Source organism: Oncorhynchus tshawytscha, linkage group LG15, assembly GCF_018296145.1.
Source record: "Oncorhynchus tshawytscha isolate Ot180627B linkage group LG15, Otsh_v2.0, whole genome shotgun sequence".
NCBI lineage: Eukaryota > Metazoa > Chordata > Actinopteri > Salmoniformes > Salmonidae > Oncorhynchus > Oncorhynchus tshawytscha.
Window position 1 is genome coordinate 4,690,166 of NC_056443.1, and position 24,887 is coordinate 4,715,052.

Below are 24,887 nucleotides of genomic sequence, written 5' to 3' on the forward strand. Positions count from 1 at the left end.
GTATTTTTTGGTTGTGACCCAGAAACTCTTGACCATTTATTTTGGGACTGTTCTTATGTCAGACGATTTGGGAGTGAGTTAGAATATTTTATTTGAAAGGAAACGACTATTAATGTTAATCTAAGAGACTCTGATGTTATGTTTTATTTTGATCCAAATGATATGGACCCTGATTTAACTTTCATTGTTCATTTGTTTATCTTTAATGGAAGATTATTTATCCATACAATGAAGTGGGCAGAGAACAAACCCCTCTTCACATTATTTAAGATACAATTTAAATATAATTTATTAAATGATCAGTAAATGTAAAAACAAAAAAGCAATACACACCATAAAGGTTTTTGTCAAATTGAAAATGTATCTTGATATGTAATAGCTGTCTGTCTGTTAGGTTTACGTACTTTTGTTTGTATATTTCTGTTTTTGTATTTGTTGTGTTCATAAGAAGAAGAAAAATGCACCATTTTCACATATTTAGACACTGGTATTGTGCTGGAGATAATCGAAAAAGAAGTTGAAAAGTGGTGAAATTGCCATTTAAGCTGTGTTGATTAATTTGATGGTAATTCCTAATGATTCTATCATACAGATGTGTATGGAGCCAATTGACATATTAGGCAAGTCCAGTAGATGGCAGCAAAGACTCATGTAAATCAGGGCCTTTAAAAGTCAATGGATGGCCTGGGCTGATATAGAGGGCACTGGATGCATTTAGGAAAACTATGTAAGCAAATTATGATAAATAGTACACTTATAAAGGTTTTAATTGAATTGTTTGAATTAAATAGTATGTGTTACCTGATACTTTGATGGACAAGCCACCATTCTAACAGAGGGACCTCACCTCAGCAGTAAACAACATTTCTACTTCACTCCAAATGCCCAAGTCTTTGTAGTGAAGAATATCATGCAGAATCAGTGTAAAAACGGTCTTGTGTCTCCATCTTGTAGAGAGAGCTGTGACATGCAAGGTCTTCGCAGGGTTGGGTAGATTACCTTCTTAATGTAATCAATTCCAGTTACTTGTTACCTGTCCAGAATTGTAATTAGTAACATGACTTTTGGATTACTCAAACACAGTAATGTTATCTTGTTACTTTCATTTACTTCTGGATTACTTTACCCTTAAGAGGCATTGGAAGAAGTAAAATGCGTGTGTCATAGTGGTCGCTGACATGTGGTCAGACTCGCTCAGGTGGAACAAACTTAAACTTGCGCCTTTTTTCAATGTTGAATTGAATGTCATTGAGAAAACAGAAAGGTTTCATAATTGGGGGTTTTCTTCTAGGAAACATCCTAAAAGTTATCCAAGAAGTAATCTAGTTTTTCGAAAGTATCTCTAATCTCAAATCAAATCAAACTTTATTTGCCACATGCGCCGAATACAACAAGTGTAGACTTTTCTGTGAAATGCTTACTTACAAGTCCTTAACCAACAGTGCAGTTAAGGTAATAATAAAAAGTAATACAATAAGAATAACAATAACAAGGCTATATACAGGGGGCACCAGTACCGAGTCAATGTGCAGGGGTGGGCTTTACTCTGATGCCACCTATTATATAGGTCCTGGATGGCAGGAAGCTTGGCCACAGTGATGTACTGGGCTGTTCGCACTACCCTCTGTAGCGCCTTACAGTCAGATGCCGATCTGATTACAATATTTTAGCTGGTAACCTAACTGATTACAGTTATATTTTTAAGAATATACTCTGCTTTATTTCCCACTACAGAGGAGTAGACTAGAGTGGCTCAGAGTTTAAGGCTGGTGTCCCAGGGTTATTATAGTTGACTTATTATAGTAGAGTTACACTGAGTGTACAAAACATTAAGAACACTAATAATGAATTGTATGTTGACTCCAATGCTTCCCCTCTTGGAAACTAGGCAAATTGCAACAACACTTGAATTCAACACTGGGTGAACAGAGAGTACAGGAGGGTGCTGGGTACACGCCCCTGGGGGGGCCCCGTGTAGAGGATCTGTGTGGCGGAGGGATTGTTGCCTACCCTCACCACTTGGGGTCTGCGCGCCAGGAAATATAGGACCCAGTTGCACAGAGAGGAGTTCAGACCATGTTTAGGTGGGATAGGGCGGTGTGCAGTCCAACAAAGATTGTGTAGTCCGTGGGTCTGTTGGGATGGTATGCAAATTGTACTGTGTCAAGGGTGTAGGGTATGGTGGAGGGGATATGGTCCTTGACTAGCCTTTCAAAGCACTTCATGATGACAGAAGTGAGTGCTATAGGGCAATAGTCATTTATCTAGTTCAGTTATCTGAGCTTGCTTGGGTACAGGCACGATGGTGGTCATCTTGGAACAAGTGGCGAAGACAGACTGGGATAGGGAGAGTATGAACATGTCCATAAACACTAGAGCCAGTGGTCTGCGCACATTCTGAACTAGGCTCTATGATATGAGCCTTCGCTAGAATGGCAATGGTTGTTAAGAATTGTTCTTGAGCCTTCAACATAGAAATGCTACCAATTTTTTTTTTTACTCGTTATAAATGATGGAGTCAACAAGGATTCACCAAATTATATTTTTAAAGAGGAAGCTAAATATTTTAAGCATACGTTTTCTTTTCAGTCTCCTCCATTTCCACTGAATGATGCTAACTGTAAGCATTTCTTTCCTAATAGCAATAATAATAATGTGAAATTAACACATTTACAGAAAGACCAGTGTGAAGGCCAACTTACAGAAGATGAACTTTTTGAGGCAGTTAAAAAATATATATATATTTTGTTATTTCACCTTTATTTAACCAGGTAGGCTAGTTGAGAACAAGTTCTCATTTACAACTGCGCCCTGGCCAAGATAAAGCATAGCAGTGTGAACAGACAACAACACAGAGTTACACATGGAGTAAACAATAAACAAGTCAATAACACAGTAGAAAAAGAAATTTAAAAAAGAGTCTATATACATTGTGTGCAAAAGGCATGAGGACGTAGGCGAATAATTACAATTTAAATCTTTTCATTCTGGAAAAACACCAGGGCTTGATGGTATACCAATAGAGGTATATAATACCTTTTTTGATGTACTCAAAATATCCATTATTAGCATGTTTTCATTACTCCTATACAAATGGTAGACTTTCAGGTACTCAACAAGAAAGTCTGATTTCCTTATTATGAAAACAAGACCCAGGTAGTAAGTATAAAGATCCAGTCCATTTAAAAAACTGGAGGCCTCTTACACTTCAATGTTGTGATGCAAAACCCCTGGCGAAATGCATAGCACATAGAATAAAAAAGGTTTTACCAGATGTTGTTCATCCTGATCAGACAGGTGTTTTACATGGATGATATATTGGAGATAATATACGACAATTACTTGAAACAATTGAACATTATGAAACATCAAGATATCAGTCCTGGTCTTCATAGCAGTTTTGAAAAGGCATTTGATAAAGTATGACTAGAATTTATATATAAATGCCTGGATTACATTAATTTAGGTGAATCTATTATACAATCGGTTAAAGTTATGTACAGCAACCCCAGATGTAAAATAGTAAATAATGGTTAAGAGGAGTAAAACAAGGCTGTCCGTTGTCTCCATATCTATTTATTATGGCCATTGAAATGCTAGCTATTAAAATTAGATCCAACAAGAACATCACAGGGTTAGAAATCCAGGGGATAAAAAAAAATGTGCCGATGACTCAAGTCCACAATCTGGATCGCTGCACCATCTTATTGAAGATCTTGATCACTTTTCTAGCCTCTTTGGACTAAAACCTAATTATGACAAGTGTACCACATTACGTATTGGATCATTAAAAGACACAGTGTTTACACTACCCTGTAGTTTACAATAAAATGGACGGATGGTGAAGTAGACATACTTGTTATTCACATCTCAAAAAATATAAATGAACTTACCACAATCACTTTCAATCGAAAGTTTGAAAAAATAGATAAGATTCTTTAACCATGGAGAGGTAAATACTTGTCTAATTATGGGAAAATCATATTGATGAACTATTTGGTCCTACCACAGTTTACTTACTTACTTAGGCACTGCCTACTTCAGATGAATAGTTTTTTAAATCATAATCAAAATGTTTATTTTTATTTGGAATTCTAAGCCAGACAAAATTAAACGTGCCTATTTATATAATGAATATGAGTTTGGGAGGCTAAAATGATTAAATATTAAAGCTTTAAACCTCTCACTAAAAGCTTCACTCATACATAAAATATATTTAAACCCAAAATGATTCTCCAGTAGATTATTAAGAAAGGCTCATCCTTTGTTAAAAGGATGATGTATTTTAAATGTAACCTTTATTTAACTAGGCAAGTCAGTTAAGAACAAATTCTTATTTACAATGACGGCCTACCAGGGATTTCAGTCCAGCAACCTTTCGGTTACAGGCCCAAAGCTCTAACCACTAGGCTATCTGCCTCCCCTTTATACATATTACAACTTCTTATTTCCGACTAATTGAAAATTAAATGTATTTTAAAGAATCACCCTTTCTTAATTAAACAAGCCATACAAAGCTGGTTACAATTTCAGTTTTATCCTCTAGAAAAAGTAGAACATATGTTACAACAAATGTTATAGTTAAACTCAAATATACTGATTCATTTAAAAAACATTCAAGAAAATTTTTAAATTTTAAAAATTATGTTTATTAATGATATTTTGAATAGAAATGGAGGGGTTATGTGACATATGCAGCTATCAAAAATATATGGGAATGTCTGCTCAATCAAAACTTACAACCAACTTATTGCAGCATTACCACAAAATTGGAAGAGGCAAGTGGAAAAGGGAGAAGGTAGGGAACTTATTTGCCTGCCAAATATTAAAGATACAAATTGGCTGAAAGGAATTGTCATAAATAGACAAATATATCAGTTTAATTTGAGGACAAACATTTTGACAGCTGCGCCATACAGGCTGAAAAATAAATGGGAATATATTTTTGATGTACTGATTCCATGGCACATGAACTGGAACAAAAAACAACACTTGAGTCAACACTTTGAGTTTTTCAATTAAAATTATTTTTTTACAATTCTTGCCTCCAACAGAATGTATATATATCAGTAATTATGGGTTCGATCTCCATTGTCCCAGCAATAAACATATGAACTGCTACTAATGTTAAAATCCAAGATGGCGTAGCAGTCAGACGTCTTTTGTCCCGTCGTGTCCCGTGTATATATATTTTTATATATTTTTCTTCTTAAACCTTTTTTTTCTTCTTCTAAAACTCAACTTCAAAACACTCTCCTCCAACCCGCCTCACCCAATGTGGTGCGGATCTGTTTTTTTCTAAAGTATTATTCACCTCGAACCTGGAATCCCCCCAACAGAAGCTAGTCAGCTCACTAGCTACTAGCTAGTAGTCAGCAAACCACTGCTAGCGGTCATCAGCTAACCTTTAGCCTGGAAAGCTCTCGCCAGTTTGTACAACGCGACTCAAACCAGAGCACACCGGACCTATTTTCTCTCCATATCCCCGGATTCCTACCGCAAGCTATGGACATTTTCACCTGGATCTTCGCAGCTAGCTAGCTGCTATCCGAGTACTGGCTAACGTCGGTAACCGGGAGGGCCTAGCATGAGTAAGCACCAATTCGCATGGAGCTAGCCCATGCTAGGCCCTTTCTCCCGATTAGCTAAAGATGCCCATCAGCCACTCCTGGGCTACAATACCTGGACCCCTTCTACTGTCTGTACGGGGCCCGGAACCCTGCCGATCCTTCATGACTGAACTACGACGTAATTCTGCTCGAGGGGGTACTCAACTGGCCTCTACATCGCGACCACCCCTGAATGCCCTTCCGCTAGCCGCGGCTTGCTAGCTGTTTTCAACCATGATCTTAGCGATCACTGCCTCATTGCCTGCATCCGTAATGGGTCTGCGGTCAAACGACCACCCTCATCACTGTCAAACACTCCCTAAAACACTTCAGCGAGCAGGCCTTTCTAATCGACCTGGCCCGGGTATCCTGGAAGGATATTGACCTCATCCCGTCAGTAGAGGATACCTGTTTTTTCTTTAAAAGTGCCTTCTTCACCATCTTAAATAAGCATGTCCAAAAAAGCTTTTTCAAGCAGAAATTTGCATCCTGTAGCACAAACTCAAAAATGTTCTGGAACACTGTAAAGTCCATAGAGAATAAGATCACCTCCTCCCAGCTGCCCACTGCACTGAGGCTAGGAAACACTGTTATCACCAATAAATACACTATAATTGAGAATTTCAATAAGCATTTCTCTACGGCTGGCCATGCATTCCACCTGGCTACCCCTACCCAGGTCAACAGCCCTGCGCTCCCCACAGCAACTAGCCCAAACCTCCCCCACTTCTCCTTCACCCAAATCCAGATAGCTGATGTTCTGAAAGATCTGCTAAATCTGGAACCCCCTACAAATCAGCCGGGCTCGACAATCTGGACCCTCAATTTCTAAAATAATCTGCCGAAATTGTTGCAACCCCTATTACTAGCCTGTTCAACCTCTCTTTCGTGTCATCTGAGATTCCCATAGATTGGAATCTCTTCAAAGGGGGAGACACTCTAGACCCAAACTGCTACAGACCTATATCTATTCTACCTGGCCATTCCAAGCTCTTCAAACGCCAAGTTAACAAACAGATTACCGACCATTTCGAATCCCACGATACCTACTCCGCTATGCAATCTGGTTTCAGAGCTGTTCATGGGTGCACCTCAGCCACGCTCAAGGTCCTCTAACGATATCATAACCGCCATCGATAAGAGACATTACTGTGCAGCCGTATTCATTGACCTGGCTAAGGCTTTCGACTCTGTCAATCACCACATTCTTATTGGCAGACTCAACAGCCTTGGTTTCTCAAATGATCGCCTCGCCTGGTTCACCAACTACTTCTCTGATGGAGTTCAGTATGTCAAATTGGAGGGCCTGTTGTCTGGGCAGTGTCTATGTGGGTGCCACAGGGTTAAATTCTCGGGCCGACTCTCTTCTCTGTATACATCAATGATGTCGCTCTTGCTGCTGGTGATTCTTTGATCCGCCTCTACTCAGACGACACCATTCTGTATAACTCTGGCCCTTCTTTGAACACTGTGTTAACTAACCTCCAGGAGAGCTTCAATGCCATACAACTCTCCTTCAGTGGCCTACAACTGCTCTTAAATGCAAGTCGAACTAAATGCATGCTCTTCAAACGATCGCTGCCCGCACCTGCCCCGCCGTCCAGTGTCACTACTCTGGACGTATCTGACTTAGATTATGTGGACAACTACAAATACCTAGGTGTCTGGTTAGACTGTAAACTCTCCTTCCAGACTCACATTAAACATCTCCAATCCAAAATTAAATCTATAATTGGCTTCCTATTTTGCAACAAAGCATCCTTCACTCATGCTGCCAAACATACCCTCGTCAAACTGACCACCCTACCGATCCGCGACTTCGGCGATGTCATGTACAAAATAGCCTCCAACACTCTACTCAACAAATTGGATGCAGTCTGTCACAGTGCCATCCGTTTTGTCACCAAAGCCCCATATACTACCCACCACTGCGTCCTGTACTCTCTCGTTGGCTGGCCCTCGCTTCATACTCGTCGCCAAACCCACTGGCTCCAGGTCATCTATAAGTCTCTGCTAGGTAAAGCCCCACCTTATCTCAGCTCATTGGTCACCATAGCAGCACCCACCCGTAGCACGTGCTCCAAAAGGTATATCTCACTGGTCACCCCCAAAGACAATTCTTCCTTTGGCCGCCTCTCCTTCCAGTTCTCTGCTGCCAATGACTGGAACAAACTGCAAAAATCACTAAAGCAGGAGACTCTTACCTCCTTCAATAGCTTTAAGCACCAGCTGTCAGAGCAGCTCACAGATCACTGCACCTGTACATAGTGTAAATAGCCCATCCAATCTACCTCATCCCCATACTGTATTTATTTATCTTGCTCCTTTGCACCCCAGTATCTTTACTTGCACATTCATCTTCTGCACTTTCTACCATTCCAGTGTGTATGCTATATTGTAATTACTTCACCACCACGGCCTATTTATTGCCTTACCTCTCTTATCCTACCTCATTTGCAAATGCTGCGTATATATTTTTCTACTGTATTATTGATTTATGTTTGTTTATTCCATGTGCAACTCTGTGCTGTTGTATGTGTCGAACTGCTTTGCTTTATCTTGGCCAGGTCTCAGTTGCAAATGAGAACTTGTTCTCAACTAGCCTGCCTGGTTAAATAAAGGTTAAATAAAATTAAAATAAATGAATACAAATGTTACTAATGTATTAAGTATAATGAATGAAGACTCATTTTGTCATTTGATAATGTCTGAATGATTGTAGGGTCATTCCATCTCTAAATGGAACATAAAGGATTTTGACACCCACCATCTCAGATTGTTCTGAAATAACTTATGTGGTTAGAAACAGATAAGATTAGCATTCATGCAACATTATTTTGTTGAAATATAATTGGACCGCTGGGAAATTACGCTAATTAATTGCATCCAAATTGACCATTTAAATATATAGGGTTCATATAATATTCACTAAATATAGTAGCTGACATCTTTTCTACAAAACGAAGGGTCAAAAAGTCACACACAGACTTTTTGCTTATCCATACCCCACGCCTGCTACCCCAACAACCAGTATACTGTATCAGTTCTCTATGTCTGACACGTAGTATGAAGCTGTGGCTTGTAGTATTGCTTATCCATACGATGTAATGTATTCCCTGTGAATCTGGAGATGTTTTTTCCCCCCTCATACATTTTTTTTTGTAATATTAAATCACTTGGATTATTTAGTGTGAATTTACCAGATTTTGACCACTAGATGCCACTGTTGCTGCTATACCGCCACACTCTTATACATTTCTCTAGTCTCTTGTGTTTACTAAATAGATCACAGCAATTCCTAGATCTGGCTCATAATGAAAAGAAATCTAGGCTTCATATGCACTCAATGTTTATTATTAAATTCACTCAATGCTTCTTATTCTTGTGCTGATGAAGGCATGTTGTCTAACATGTGAATGCCAGTATTATCTGCTCGCACATCAAAATCCACATAAAAAGTTGGTAAGTGAACCAAACCAGTATCCGGAAAAAAATAAGCACTTGAAAAAGGTTCTGTATCAACAGGAAATAAAACATTTTTATTGATCATTTGTGTATATGAAGTTATATAACAACAGTCAAAAAAACTCCACAGAGTGAATCACTACACAAAGTGAAACAAAACTGTAAAACACCTCATAAAAAATGAAGGTATACACAGCAATATACAGTAACTGTCAGCTCGCTGTCACCGCGAGAGATATGGCAGAAAAACAGCCCAAACAGTTGTACAAGATTACAGAGAAAATGTCAACACAGATATACTCAAGCAGGCAGTTGATATACACAAAGGCAACTAGGATCTTTCTACAGCATCAGACTCTAATACTTTACACAGCTTCGTCTTGAAAGGTTAGAGTGGCTTTTTGTTGTCGTCATTTTAGAGAATCTTATATGTTTCTGGGCCCACAGTGAGATGTATGGGCTTTTCTTGAATAGGATGTGAGGGGTTTTGCTTCCATGATTTAGTAGGGGGGGACCAGTAAGAGTAGCATTACATTGCAGCTAGTGGCTTTTCTTGTGGTACAGTAAGTTACACACCTCACGATCTGATCCTGTAATGCTGCCTCTTACTGTAGTGTCCGACCCTCAAGAGTTTGACACTTTCCTTTCCTTTTGTGGAATTATTTCCTTCCCCTTTAAATACCGATTACAGCCTTTCGTGAGTGATTTAGTCGTACCCCTGTGGATCTGCTCCTTCCATTCAAATACCGAGCCTACGTTTTATCCTTGTTTTTATCTAAACAAGCGGTTTTTTTTTGTTTGTAATTCATGATTTAAAGGATGCATAATAAATATGTTAAATGAAAAAATATATAGTTCAAGAGGGAATGTAATTCATTAGGGCACATTCTGCTGTGATTAAATGTATGTTCGACGTTTCTGGAATGTATAGTTTATCCGGGGAAGGTCCACCCAAAAGGGTATTTAAGTACATAAATTAAAACACACACATATCGACATATTTCTGCAACAATGAAAGAAAAGTACCAACTACTAATCTCACAGTTAATCACCACAAACACACAGTCCATACTGTACATTCAGAGTTTTCATTTTAAATATAAAAGTATTTTCAACAGGGTTGTAAAACATAACTTATTAATAAAAAATAATCCTAATTAGATATAGTATAGTAGATCAGGTTGATACAACGATGGATGAAGTTGTCATGACAAGATGTGATACGTTTCGGTAATAATCATGACCATTTCAATGTGATAAATAAATCACTTTTTGGAAAATGATGAAAATATGGACATATGTACTTTCAGAGGGTGAGGGGTCATTTAAATGTTTCCGTGTGTGTGCGTGCGTCATATTTAGGTATTTCCCAATCCCACTACGTCCTGAAACTTCTGAAGCCGAATCTGTGTGCAAGAAAAAACGAACTGGATAGGAGGGAACCCTTAACAGAAGGATTTTAGACGTCAGCCTCCAACCACCACAGAATCTACATGTGCTGTGTCCTAACCATCTCACTGGAGAGGAATACGTCTCACTTGATAGGAGTCTTTAAACTTTAAATATTCATTTTTTTCTCGGGCAAACACAACCCACACAACACTATGGGGATGAACATACAAGTATTGCACAGTGCTCAACGAAATGCTGTGTGAATCCAACCACTCTCGCTCTCCCATAAAACGTTCTTTAACTCCTGTGTGTAGCCCTGTCAATCAACCAACCAGCCGCTGCACAGTTTTAAGAACTGACGATGCCACTCACTCTCTCAGCATGTGGAAGGGAAATGGCAGTACAACGTCACTACAGAACAAACTTGTCGCTATTGATAAAGTCTACACCTCTAAGCACGCACGGCAGTCACAGTGACACACAAAGCTTTCCTCAGTTACGCCTATGGAATGACAAATAGCTTTTTCATAATAGTGCTATCAACTACACAATAACATTGAAAACACTTAGAAACGACTCCTGAAGCTAGCATCCAGTATATGCATGGAGGTTCCTCCAAGATAAGAGACTTCACGGATTTCATGGATTCAAGCGTCTTACTTATTCCTCTTATTGGGCCCGTAGTAAAGGACATATAAACAAATATTATCCCCTATGCAGACCATTAACTTTTACAGTCATTGTTTATATCCCATTGTTCTCTTGGTGTTGTACTGAGAGCCAACAATAGAAAACTGGCTAACTACGGTTTACTCAACGAAGAGATACAGTTATATGGTTGTTGCTTTCATGTACTGTTCCTTTAAGTAAATACCAAGAACCAGAAGCTCCCCTGCGCATTGAGCGTCCTTAAATAAGGCCCGTCAACATAGTGTAAAGAAGTCAACAAGCTATTGCCGGTTCAAAGACATACAGTGCAAAACAGTAGCCGTACAGAAAGTAAGATTGGCAGTATAACATGGCTCTATTGCCACTGTGAGAAGGCAACACAAAGCTGCTATTTAGGGCACCATGTGTAGCCAAATACATTGTTCCCGATAAACCAAAGCTACGACCACTACCTAGTGGGAGTGTGCATGGAGAGAAGGTTACTCTACATGTGTCACCTCCCTGAAAATGGCAGTGTTTAGAAACTCACTTCACTTCCAGTCAATATAATAATCATATACTGACCCATCAAATCACTCACTTCAGCTTTAATCTAGATGAAATAGATTGAAGGCAAGGGGATGTTATCATAAGAGACAGCCCCATGGTGTTGGTAGATCCCCCCCCATCCCAGCCTTTAGCAAATATTGTTTAAAAAATCATGCAGTTTACAAAAAAATCAGCTGAATTTATCTAAAAAATAGTAATCTAAAAGCTTAGAGTCAAAACTCTTTGTTCCATCTATGGAGACCTTGAGACTCCAATGTCCTGAACATAATCCGTTTCCAACAACAAGGCTATTGAAAGTAAATATTGTTCAACAAGCTTAAGGACACAATGGCTACTGCTTGATTCTATTTCATATGGGATCAGTTTCTGAGGGGGGTTTGGCGGAATAGTCATTTGGGTTTAAGAGGACCGGTCTGTAAAAAGTAAATCATTTAATGAAAAGATGGCCTTTCAAATGAGGACCTATTTCACTTCGAAGTAACTGACTGTGTCACAAGGTGATGCCCTGCTTAAGGAAAAGGAAAAAGGCTAACCGGTTTGCATCGATTTGAGAGATCCTCCAGAACATTGTGTTTCAAGCAAAACAAGTAGGTCCTCTGATGGAGAAATGTGTATAAAAAGGTGTATAAGAAACCATGTGCTTGTATACTATCCAGCAGCATATATTTTCCCATGAAACCATAGTAGTTAACGGCCTAGTTTTCTGTGTATTTCCACTTTTTTCTGCAATGGTTCATTAGTAAACATAAAGCCAGACGCCGTCCTTTACAATGTGACTATACTTCCACTAGCATCTTACAGGTTGGAATTGCTTTCTTCTTCCTCTGGAATGCAATAAGGTCAAAATGTTTTATCCTGTAATATATAATATCGTCTCTCCTATATCTGCATTTACATAATTTAAAATAGAACATCTTATTAAAAACATCCAGATATACATAGATTAGGAAACGGGTAACAACATACCAACATAAACTAGAAATCATTTTTGTCTGCAGACTGATATATACAACTGTGGTACAATAAATGCCTTTCAGTCATGCGCTATCTATACAGATCATATTGCTTAAAAGAAGGGGGAATTTGGTTAAGGGGAATCAGGGTGCAGAGATGGACAACATAGTCAGGGGTGGGGACTCCCAACCTGACAAATAGAAACACAAATCTGAACGACAGGGCCTAGGGGTTTGAAAGAACCATTGACAATTACAAAAGAAGGCGGTAAGACAAGTAGTATGGAGTTGGTGGGAAGGATGGGTGTTGGCTGGATTGGTTTGACGGTGGATGGACTCATATATCACTGAGGTATTTACACATACTGGCTAAAGAGCACGGTGCTCAAAGGGCCCTGCCTATTTTTTTGTGGAGAGCTGAGCGTCCACCTCCTCCTCCACCTTCAGCACGTGCCACTGGGCGATGGGTCTCCTGGGGTTGGCCAGCATATCCGACCAGTGGCGCAGCTCCGTCCCCGAGCTGTTGAGGCCCACAAAGACCTTGCCGATGGCATCGTTCTTGCCGATCTTGTCATAGTCCAGAACGGTTACAACAACTTGAACTTTCTGTAAGGGGAAAAGTAGGGAGGAAGACATTGGAATAAATTATGAGTTTGTGGGATACACACACTGTACAGGTAACTAAAGTAATGTACTGGTAACATTTAAAGCTCACAGACTATAGTCATGGACGTTTTATGATTTGTGTAGTGCTGAGAAGTTTTCTTGAGCACCCAGTATTCACCCAACATAAAAGAGAATAATAATATTGTCTCAAGTCCCCAGACAGCCTACTTCCTCTATTGAGCACAATGATGAAGGCTCTGCTCGACGACCTACAGAACGACCTTGGCTAATTTCTCAAATACCAAAAGCAGTACAATTAGAAGACAAGTGGGAGTAACCTCCACTCTGTCAAATGCTCCTGACTACCAGAGTGGCCTATTTGAGTGAAGAGTGATATGCTCCCTCGAAGAGCCAGTCCTACGTGCTTATTAGCAGTATACACCATTTGAAGACTGGGTCTGAATCTTTCCAGAGCCAAACGCACAACAGATTGTAAGCTGACTCAGAGGTCAACATTTCAGCCTCAGCATGTGTTTATTCAAAGTGTCTCAGCAATGAGCGGTGATCCGTGCGTCATCTGCTGGAAGGGAATATGAATCGGCACACTAAGATCCACATGAGAGAGGAGAGAGGAGCTGCTCTACCTGTGTAGGTGCCGAGTCACTGTTCTCCCAAAGCATGTAATGAAACGCTGTCCCTTAGCCTGTCAGTTGGAGTCAAGTGGCTTTGAAAGAGATAGTCGACCCCCTCAAATCACTTTGAGGTATAACAACGACAGAGACACTTGTATTTGGGTTGTTCTATCCCTTTAAAGAGAAGGACCCTCTGTGGAGGTGGGAGTGTACTTAGCAGTATAGGCTTCCTCCACTGTCACCCCTCTGTCTCTCCAATGGGTATGGGATGTTCTGATTGGCATCCTCACAGGCTAGGCGGGGTTGGGCTGCGAATTGAAACGGAGGCACGTGGAACCAAACTCGTGGTTTGTGAGCTGTGAAGTGCTAAATCAATTATAGGCAATTACTTTTTTATGCCTGGCGTTTAGACGCCCGCTCAGATAATTCCCCCTTGGCCCAATTTGCATGCACTTTATCTTCTTTAATTCTCTGGGCCTAGTAGCTTTAAAGTGCTTTCTCATAAAGTAATTTGTCCTCAAACAGTGCGAGTGCCATACTAAACCGTACTCTATATACATTTCATCGCACTGGATAAAAAAAAGTACTGAATTGCACCGTGAAGAAGAGATATTTGAATGTTCAAATGTAATCACATGCCAAAGGCATGTAATCAGTGATGTGTTGAGAATGGCATTACTTCTCACCACTCCCCTGTGCAATTGTCTTGTAAACTTGTGAAATTAAGGCATTTAATGAGAATGCAAATGGGGGGGGAATTCCGACCCGAGTTAAGCGTGTGTAAATGGAAACATAATTCCCTTTTTATGCACTTTTTTCTCTATGAGCATTCTGACCTTGAACTTAATCATGAGAACAGCATTCCTTTCTCACGCTATTCGTTTGGGGTGGAGACCAATGAAATGAATGTGTGACGGAGGTGTGTCTACAAATACACTGCATTCTGAACTTGACTTAACTCCCTCATCATTCTACCACCTTCGTGTGGGAAGAAACCATGAATAAGGTCGAGCAAACCTGCCGGTTCCAAGTGGGAAAAGCATGTACTTTCTTTTTTTGATAGAAATAACAGCATTCTCCATGCGCAGTAATTTATAAATTGATAAGAGCTATTGATAAGAGCTAGGTAAATGAGTAATCCATTTGGAGAAGAGAATTGTAAATACACATAGCAATTGTTTTAGAGGTGGTGAGGGTAGGTAACAACATCTCCACCCCGCTGATCCTCAACACTGGGGCCCCACAATGGTGCGTTCTCAGCCCTCTCCTGTACTCGCTGTTCACCCATGACTGCGTGGCAATGCACGCCTCCAACTCAATCATCAAGTTTGCAGATGACACTACAGTGGTAGGCTTGATTACCAACAACAACGAGACGGCCTACAGGGAGGAGGTGAGGGCCCTTGGAGTGTGGTGTCAGGAAAATAACCTCACACTCAATGTCAACAAAACAAAAGAGATGATCGTGGACTTCAGGAAACAGCAGAGGGAGCAGCCCCCTATCCACATCGACGGGACAGTAGTGGAGAAGGTGGATTTTATGTTAAGTTTATGTTCCTTGGCGTACACATCACGGACAAACTGAAATGGTCCACCCACACAGACAGCATGACGAAGAAGGCACAGCAGCACCTCTTCAACCTCAGGAGGCTGAAGAAATTAGTCTTGTCACCAAAAACACTTACAAACTTTTACAGATGCACATTTGAAAGCATCCTGTCGGGATGTGTCACCGCCTGGTACAGCAACTGCTCTGCCACAACCATAAGGCTCTCCAGAGGGTGGTGAGGTCTGAACAACGCATCACTGGGGGCAAACTACCTGCCCTCTAGGACACCTACACCACCCGATGTCACAGGAAGGCCATAAAGATCATCAAGGACAACAACCACCCGAGCCACTGCCTGTTCACCCCGCTATCATCCAGAAGGCGAGGTCAGTACAGGTTCATCAAAGCAGGGACCGAGAGACTGAAAAACAGCTTCTATCTCAAGGCCATCAGACTGTTAAACAGCCACCACTAACATTGAGTGGCTGCTGCATACCCTACATTACTCATCTCATGTGTATACACTGTACTCTTTACCATCTACTGCATCTTGCCTATGCCGTTCGGCCATCGCTCAATCATATATTTTTATGTACATATTCTTATTCATTCCTTTACACTTGTGTGTATAAGGTAGTTGTTGTGAAATTGTTAGGTTAGATTGCTTGTAAGATATTACTGCATGGTAAGAACTAGAAACACAAGCATTTTGCTACACTCGCATTAACATCTGCTAACCATGTGTAGGTGACAAATACAATTTGATTTGATTTGATTTGAGATGATTTTTCCTTATGATCCATGGAGACAACCAGTCATATGGAAGCAAACTAAAAATCATATCAACATGATATGCATTGTGTCCCCTTTCCCACAGTGAAGTAAGCTGTATATAGCTGTGCCGTTAATCTGATTTTATTTGTATGCTCTCATCATTTGCATAGATGACATTTGGAGACCCGAGCTACAGGCTTCTGTCGGACCGAATCTGCCAAATTGCGCTTTAGAATGTTTTAATTATATACCCAGACGTTTTGCAGTTTTATTTCACAATATGTATTGTTAAATATTAGCCAATATCGGGAGCCACACATACATTTGTAACTGTCACTTAGGTGTTAGTTTCCTTTAAATTTGTTGCCTACATTTTGAAAGATTCCATTCCATTCCGTTGACTTTTCTTTCCTCTGTCATGTCTGTGTCGTTGTTCCTGAGGGTTGCTAGCATTAGTGGATCATATTAGGCTAACATTGTGAAATCATTTGGGACAGCCTACTCATAGCCTACTTGAGTCAATATGGAACTCAGACTACACGTAGCAGTTTAAGGCTGGTGCATGGTTCACGACGACTGGACCGTTGTCATACAGTTCCATGATTAATGAGGATCAGGGTACATTTCTAGGACTACTGTTCAACCCCTATAGTACATCTACTTCCACCTTCTAATATTTAATGGAATGAGTATCTCAACTTTCATCAATCAATTTTGTGTGTAGACGCACTCCAAACCTGTAAAATATGATTCATACATACTTTCCTAACCATACATTTTGCTTAAAGTCTACAAGATCAGAGTATTTTTTTATTTACCAGTTGGTGCTGAAACTGAGCTGAATATGCATATATATATAGTAGATGGCTTTCTTTCATTGATCCCTATATTCTGAACCCGTTCCTTCAATGTATTTTAGTCTGTCGACAAAATAAAAATTTGAGGTACACTAATGCATTACGCGCCTGTATTAGGTAAGCCTAAATACCAACTACTGAGAAGTGCATAGGAAAGGTGTACATTTACTAAGTCTGAATCGGGCCCATGATGAATAGAGCCTGAGACTGATTATCCTGTACAGACCAAAGAACACACATTCACATGCTAATTTCAAGCCACCAAATCACTCTTAGTAGCCACAAGCTTTGAACACAATCTCCTTGTCATTGGTCTCGGTGTTGGCTCAACGTCTTATTTGAAGTATTCTTTAAAAAAAACTTGACTTGGTGGTTTATGACTGAGATCAATTAGATCTAGTCTTACTGCTTCAACAACATGGAGAACTCCCAAGATGTGCATGGGGATGTACAACACCTTTACCTGGATTTGCTCGAATGGCACTTCAAAGCTGAAGGACTCGTTGTAGTAAGGGTTGAGGGTGTTCTTCTTGATTGTCGTCTTCTTCTTCTTCAGCCTCTTCCCGTTCTGCATCAGGTGGATCTTCACGTAGGGATCTGAGGAAAGAAGAGAGGGCCAGGTTAGAACCTACTGCATCAGGTGGATCTTCACGTAGGGATCTGAGGAAAGAAGAGAGGCCCAGGTTAGAACCTACTGCATCAGGTGGATCTACACGTAGGAATCTGAGGAAAGAAGAGAGGGCCAGGTTAGAACCTACTGCATCAGGTGGATCTTCACGTAGGGATCTGAGGAAAGAAGAGAGGGCCAGGTTAGAACCCACTGCATCAGGTGGATCTACACGTAGGGATCTGAGGAAAGAAGAGAGGGCCAGGTTAGAACCTACTGCATCAGGTGGATCTACACGTAGGGATCTGAGGAAAGAAGAGAGGCCCAGGTTAGAACCTACTGCATCAGGTGGATCTTCACATAGGGATCTGAGGAAAGAAGAGAGGGCCAGGTTAGAACCTACTGCATCAGGTGGATCTACACGTAGGGATCTGAGGAAAGAAGAGAGGCCCAGGTTAGAACCTACTGCATCAGGTGGATCTTCACGTAGGGATCTGAGGAAAGAAGAGAGGCCCAGGTTAGAACCCACTGCATCAGGTGGATCTTCACGTAGGGATCTGAGGAAAGAAGAGAGGGCCAGGTTAGAACCTACTGCCACAAGGCATATACACCCTCCCTTTCTAGTGTCTATACACTCATATGTTTTAGTCACACCTTGTCTGTCACTTTATTTGGATATATCAACACGGAGAGGAATCACACAGTCTGATAATATTCACCGTACTTACAAACCCATTTCAAATCATATGCAAGAGAAACAGAGTTGCGCACAATTTCTATAAATAGAATTTCACTGCTTTTTCAAGTGGTTCATGTTTTCGCCACTTTCACCTAAGGGCCTCATTTCCCTTCCCCAATAATGAAGACTGAAGCCTCTCCAGAGTGGGCCTGCTGTGGCCGGCCCTGTGGCCCCCCTCTCTCTGGTAATCAGGTCAAAAGGACCAGTAAAAGATGCAGACTCACCCATCAGCCTTCCTGCTTTATCATTGGCAATCAAGACGTTGGACTAGCATGGCTAGCAATCCTGATTTATTTGACTCCTTTCGGAATGCTAATGACAAGCGGGAAGTGGAGGGGGGAGAGGAGGGTGTGGAGTGGTACCCTGTTTGAGACAAGACACTTGAGTTTTGGAGAGCTAATGAGCCTTGGTAATGGACTGCCATTGAAACCAATTCGAGTTAGATAGTAGACACAGACTTATCTTAATGAAAACAGGTCACGCCATTTATCTTTGAAGATGAGACAGCGTTGTTGCTTCTAGGATCAACAAACACAAAGAAATAGGATAGGATATGGCATGGTAATTGAGCTAAACGACCAATCACATTAAGGGAAAGGGTGGCAGTTACAATTGAGCCCCAGCATGGTAATGCACCAATGAAGCAAGGCATCAGTATCAATCCTCATAATGCTCTCTTGTTCTAAAATACTGCTGGTTCTCATAACCTAGATGTATCTGTGGCTCCCAGATGACTTTATTAGGCTGTCTTGGATGCTCATGGCATAGGGCTTTGTAGGGATTTGTTCTACAGTTTTGACTGTGCAACATCTGTGGGATTCCTAGCAATGGCAAACATTTTGAAAGCAATGGTAAACATTTGTTATCCAACTTAGAGGGAAAGGAGGATACCTTGTCAGTTGTGCAACTGAATGTATTCAACTGAAATGTGTCTTCCGCATTTAACCCAACCCCTCTGAATCAGAGAGGTGTGGGGGGGCTGCCATAATTGACATTCATGCCTTCGGCGCCTGGGGAATAGTGGGTTAACTGCCTTGCTCAGGGGAAGAACAACAGATTTGTATCGGGGATTCAATCCAGCAACCTCCCGGTTACTGGCCCAATGCTCTTACCACTAGGCTAGGCTACCTGTGAATTTTCAGACTTGATTGGCTTTATTAATGAAAAATGTATCAACCCCTACAAGAATGTAGATGAATTATAATTCACAAAATAATTCACATTTCCTGTTGTTGCAGGCATATTTTCCTGCTGTAGAAAACTGTCTCAAATTAAGACCTTACATCTGTAAGAGCTGATTGCTCACTGGCAGTTTCATCCCATAGCAGTGTGCGCAGTGTACCCTGAGAGACAGAGACAAATAGAAGCAGAACCGAGAGAAAGAAAAAGAGAGAAAGAAAGGCAATGGGACAGAGGGAAAGGGAGAAAAAAAGAAAGGACGGAGACAAAGTGTGATAGCGAGAGAAAGACAGAGAGAACTGAGTGAACGAAGAGAGAGAGGGTGAATGAAAAGAAGGGAGAGAACAGCTAGAACAAAAAGAGAGAAATAGAGAGAGAGAGAAAGAGAATGCAGCCTCGAGAGCGGGTGTCCATTGTGACGTTTATTACTCTCCTGCGGTGCGGTGAGGGCTGTGCGATGATAAAAGAGACAGTGGAGGAGAGGTGTGTGTTAGTGAATAGGCCCAGCAGTATCTAAATGGGAATCTTCTCCAGTGTCGGACTGTGAGCATCACACGGCCGTATCACCACTTTCTATCAGACTCTTCCATCAACAACCCCTTTATTGTTTTTCTCTCTTTCTTTTTTTGATGTGTGCAGTGAATTCTCTTCAGCTCAGTTCCCTTCTTTATAGGTTCTACTAATGTCCCTGTCGGAAACTAAAGATGTGTCATGAGAGAGCCGATTACAAACAATCAGACTTCTACAGCTTCGCTGTTGACGCTGATAGGAAGCTTTTCTTATAGGTAATGATTGGAGGTTAATGGAGGGAAGTTTGTGGACGAACTAAGTATGGTCCCCAAGGTCTCTGTGGAGGTTAAGCTCAATCCCATTGGTTGGAACTGTCACAGCAGACTGATAACAGAGGCTGCATCAGATCCTGATCCATGGCTGTGACAGCTGTATAACTCACACAGGCATTCACACACGTTTAATGGCAAAGTATTTCTTCCTCCCTGCTCCCGATCATCAGTTGCAACAGTCTTGAACCTGTGCAGAAATCTTTTATCTCTGTATAAAAAAAAGACCTCACATTCACAACCGTATGAATACATTCCAACTCCTTCCCATTCCAACCCTGTTTCTGGCTACCTCTGCCTCATCTTGACCATCCACACAGGCCTGGGCCTGAATGACCAGCACTGGATAAATGAATCCCCCTATCCATAGAGACTGAGGCTGAATACACACAACAACAACACCCAGGCAGGGATATCACAGATAACCTATCCCTCCACCGTTAGAAAAACACCTGTGGTGTCCCGTGGCTTTCAGCCCTATTCTACCCAGACTCTTCTTATCTCACCGCCAGGATTATTGGGTTTTGGCGGGCGACGCACCCCAACTCATATCCAGCTCATTTTGACGTCTCATCCCAGACAGCTCTAATCTCTGCCCATTTTGCGGATGGGTGGCCGCGGCAGCTGATGTGATGCGCCTGTCGCAGAGAGAGAGAGAGAGAGAGAGAGAGAGAGAGAGAGAGAGAGAGCATTTACCGTTCCTTGTGTTCCTTGTGTCTGCGCGTTTACCGTTCCTTGTGTCGGTCTACACTTCAGTATACGGAGGCAGATCCTTGCTGCAAGCGTGACAGTCACTCATTTGGATCACTGCCAATGGGTCGGGTTATAATGAAAAGATGCTGTGCCCATTTATAAAGCGTCCCCCTCCCTTCCCAGTGAACAGGGAGCAGCAGGTGTGTGAAGAAGTGGCTAACGGGGAGGACATGAGCGACGTCGGCTGCAGGTGTTTGTGGAAGAGACGATGCAGGCACCTGTCCCATGCGATCTGTCAGAGCAGCAGCCATAACAGGACCTTTTCTATCCCAGCTGGCTCTGTGCCAAACAGATGACAGAGGACCTTTTAACATGACAGTGTGTACATCCAAAACAAACACATTATTTTCATTCCCTACCGTTACGAGCCCATTTCAGCGTTACTGTGTGTTCCCCCGTCGGTTTGAACAGAATCGCTTAGATCCAGGCATTAAGCTTGTCGATAACTAGTCATTGCTATATATTTTGGATTATAGGCCTAAGTGAAAGAGAATAGCTATCAATGCCAATCATAACTAGTCTACTGAGCGTGTGAAGACCAAACGGTAAAAACAGAAAGCTACTAGTAAACATGCACGTTGGCTGCTTACTCGAGTGTTCTGTGGGTTGGCTTGCGGGGGCTGTGTACGAGATGTTGAACGAACGTCAACACAAGCAGGTTAAATATAGCTCAACTGTCATCTTAGTTTCCCTCCCATCGTTCTGGATGGGCCATGGAGGAGGGGCACGCAGGGCCCCACTGTCATCTCGGTTTTACACACATGGAGTTGACATGAATCATTCACATGCAACTAAGCTACGTCGCACACACCACAGACACACACACACACACACACACACACACACACACACACACACACACACACACACACACACACACACACACACACACACTTCCAAACTTCTACATTTCCCTAATCACCACCAAATTGGTTTTCCATTCGTTCATCATTATAATAACACCTGGCCTCATTGCTTTCCACACCTTGGAAGTGTAAATGACTGGAGTGGGGCTGCGAACCTGGAGCTCCCTTAAACAGCCGGGCAGTATGCATGAGAAACAAAACAAATAATATTGTCTCCAGCCGAGAGGCTTGATGGCATGCTGTGTGGTGAGGTGAGGGAGCACTGGCTGAAGGCAGTGAAGGTTCATTAATACCACAGGACTGGTTGATGTGATAACCTCCTCACTGAGGAAGTCCATTACCCTGTTATGAACAGCCTCACTATCCCCTGTGACTGACAGAGAGAGAGAGGGAGAGAGAGAGAGAGAGAGAGAGGAGAGAGAGAGAGAGAGAGAGAGAGAGAGAGAGAGAGAGGGAGAGAGAGAGAGAGGCGGAGAGAGAGAGAGAGAGAGAGAGAGAGAGAGAGGCGGAGAGAGAGAGAGAGAGAGAGAGAGAGGAGAGAGAGAGAGAGGGAGAGAGAGAGAGAGGCAGAGAGAGAAAGGGAGATGGAGAGAGAAAGAAAAAGAGAAAGAGAGACGGAGAGAGGGGGAGAAGTGTCACAGTGCAGACAGTACATCCATTATCTTAACAAGCATGCACTCATCCTCCAGTAACATCCACTGTGCTTCTGTATGTAACACACTGATACTATTCTATAGCACTATATTATTTACCACAAATGATTTGATTGGCTCTTGATAGTGCCTGTGGCTTTACATACTTTACACACTTCAATGTATGTAGGTTGTCAGCATTGGTGCTGAGTTCTCTTTATATGCTTCTACACCCCTTTTTATGTGAGGGGACATGGTCTATGTGCCCCGCAAACATACTTCACCCATAGAAATAGGCTGTTATCACATTGCTGCACACAGCCAGTGAAGAGCCCTGCAGCCTTGAGAAGTGACAACTACAGTTGAAGTCAGAAGATTCATACACCTTAGCCAAATACATTTAAACTCAGTTTTTCACAATTCCTGACATTTAATCCTAGTAAAAATTCCCTGTCTTAGGTCAGTTAGGATCACCACTTTATTTTAAGACTGTGAAATGTCAGAATAATAGTAGAGAGAATGATTTATTTCAGTTTTTATTTCTTTCATCACATTCCCAGTGGGTCCGAAGTTTACATACACTCAATTAGTATTTGGTAGCATTGCCTTTAAATTGTTTAACTTGGGGCAAACGTTTCGGGTAGCCTTCCACAAGCTTCCCACAATAAGTTGGGTGAATTTTGGCCCATTCCTCCTGACAGAGTCAGGTTTGTAGGCCTCCTTGCTCGCACACACTTTTTCAGTTCTGCCCACAAATTTTCTATAAGATTGGGTTCAGGGCGTTGCAATGGCCACTCCCAAAACCTTGACTTTGTTGTCCTTAAGCCATTTTGCCACAACTTTGGAAGTATGCTTGGGGTCATTGTCCATTTGGAAGACCCATTTTCGACGAAGCTTTAACTTTTTGACTGATGTCTTGAGATGTTGCTTGCAAGCCTCCCCCTTTCCCCTCCAAACATAATGGTCATTATGACCAAACAGTTCTATTTATGTTTCATCAGACCAAAGGACATTTCTCCAAAAGTACGATCTTTGTCCCCATGTGCAGTTGAAAACCGTAGTATGTATTTTTTATGGCGGCTTTGGAGCAGTGGCTTCTTCCTTGCTGAGCGGCCTTTCAAGTTACGTCAATATAGGACTCGTTTTACTGTGGATATAGATACTTTTGTACCTGCTTCCTCCAGCATCTTCACAAGGCCATTTGCTGTTGTTCTGGGATTGATTTTCACTTTTCGCACCAAAGTATGTTCATCTCTAGGAGTCAGAACTTCCTGAGCGGTATGACGGCTGAGTGATCCCATGGTGTTTATCATTGCGTACTAATCTTTGTACAGATGAACTTTCAGGCGTTTGGAAATTGCTCCCAAGGATGAACCAGACTTGTGGAGGTCTATACATTTTTTTCTGAGGTTTTGGCTGATTTCTTTAGATTTTCCCATGATGTCAAGCAAAGAGGCACAGAGTTTGAAGGTAGGCCTTGAAATACATCCACAGGTAAACCTCCAATTGACTCAAATGATGACAATTAGCCTATCAGAAGCTTCTAAAGCCATGACATCATTTTCTGGAATTTTCCAAGTGGTTTAAAGGCACAGCCAACTTAGTGTATGTAAACTTCTGACCCACTGGGAATGTGATACATCTTTTACGTGAAATAATCTGTCTGTAAACAATTGTTTGAAAAAGTACTAATGTCATGCAGAAAGTAGATGTCCTAACCGACTTGCCAAAACTATAGTTTGTTTTCAAGAAATGTATGGAGTGGTTGAAAAACGAGTTTTAATGACTTCAACCTAAGTGTATGTAAACTTCCAACTTCAACTGTATTTTAATTCCACGGGTACTGGAGCTCTCTCCTGTGGTGAGTCATACTAGTGAGAGTTGTTCCCATTCTCACAATATATACTGTTCTTAAATATAGGAACTCACCTTGAGTCTATAAGGTTACCTGTACATTTTCAGCAAAGATTATGAGAAAGACAAGTATCTTGCCTTCGATGGATTGTATGGTATATACTGTATTATAAGAGTCCCTCCAGGGATATAGTTATGTTATGATAAGACGAGGTTGTTGACAGAAAATAAACCTTCCACTGTGATTGAGGAGTGTCTCCGCTGAGAACTTTTAACGATGATTAGATTAGGTGCTCTTTTAAAACAAGTTTTGCTGCACAGCATGATACAGCGATTCTGGCTGTTACGTTTATTTGAGGCAAT

The 24,887-nt window shown here is 41.4% G+C and overlaps 1 protein-coding gene across 6 annotated transcripts in view; it reads right to left on the reverse strand.

The window, feature by feature from the left end:
- Positions 1-9,129: 9,129 nt before the first annotated feature.
- The window catches only part of LOC112214183 (synaptotagmin-1), a 254,392-nt gene continuing 238,634 nt past the window's right edge, over positions 9,130-24,887 (reverse strand). For 5 of the 6 annotated variants that reach the window (XM_042297977.1, XM_042297972.1, XM_042297974.1 and 2 more), the window contains 2 exons: positions 17,519-17,652; positions 9,130-13,243 (listed from right to left, as the gene is read on the reverse strand). In XM_042297977.1, coding sequence (XP_042153911.1) covers positions 13,037-13,243; positions 17,519-17,652 — 341 coding nt within the window. In that variant the 3' untranslated portion in view covers positions 9,130-13,036. The other variant, XM_042297978.1, reaches the window with a different exon arrangement.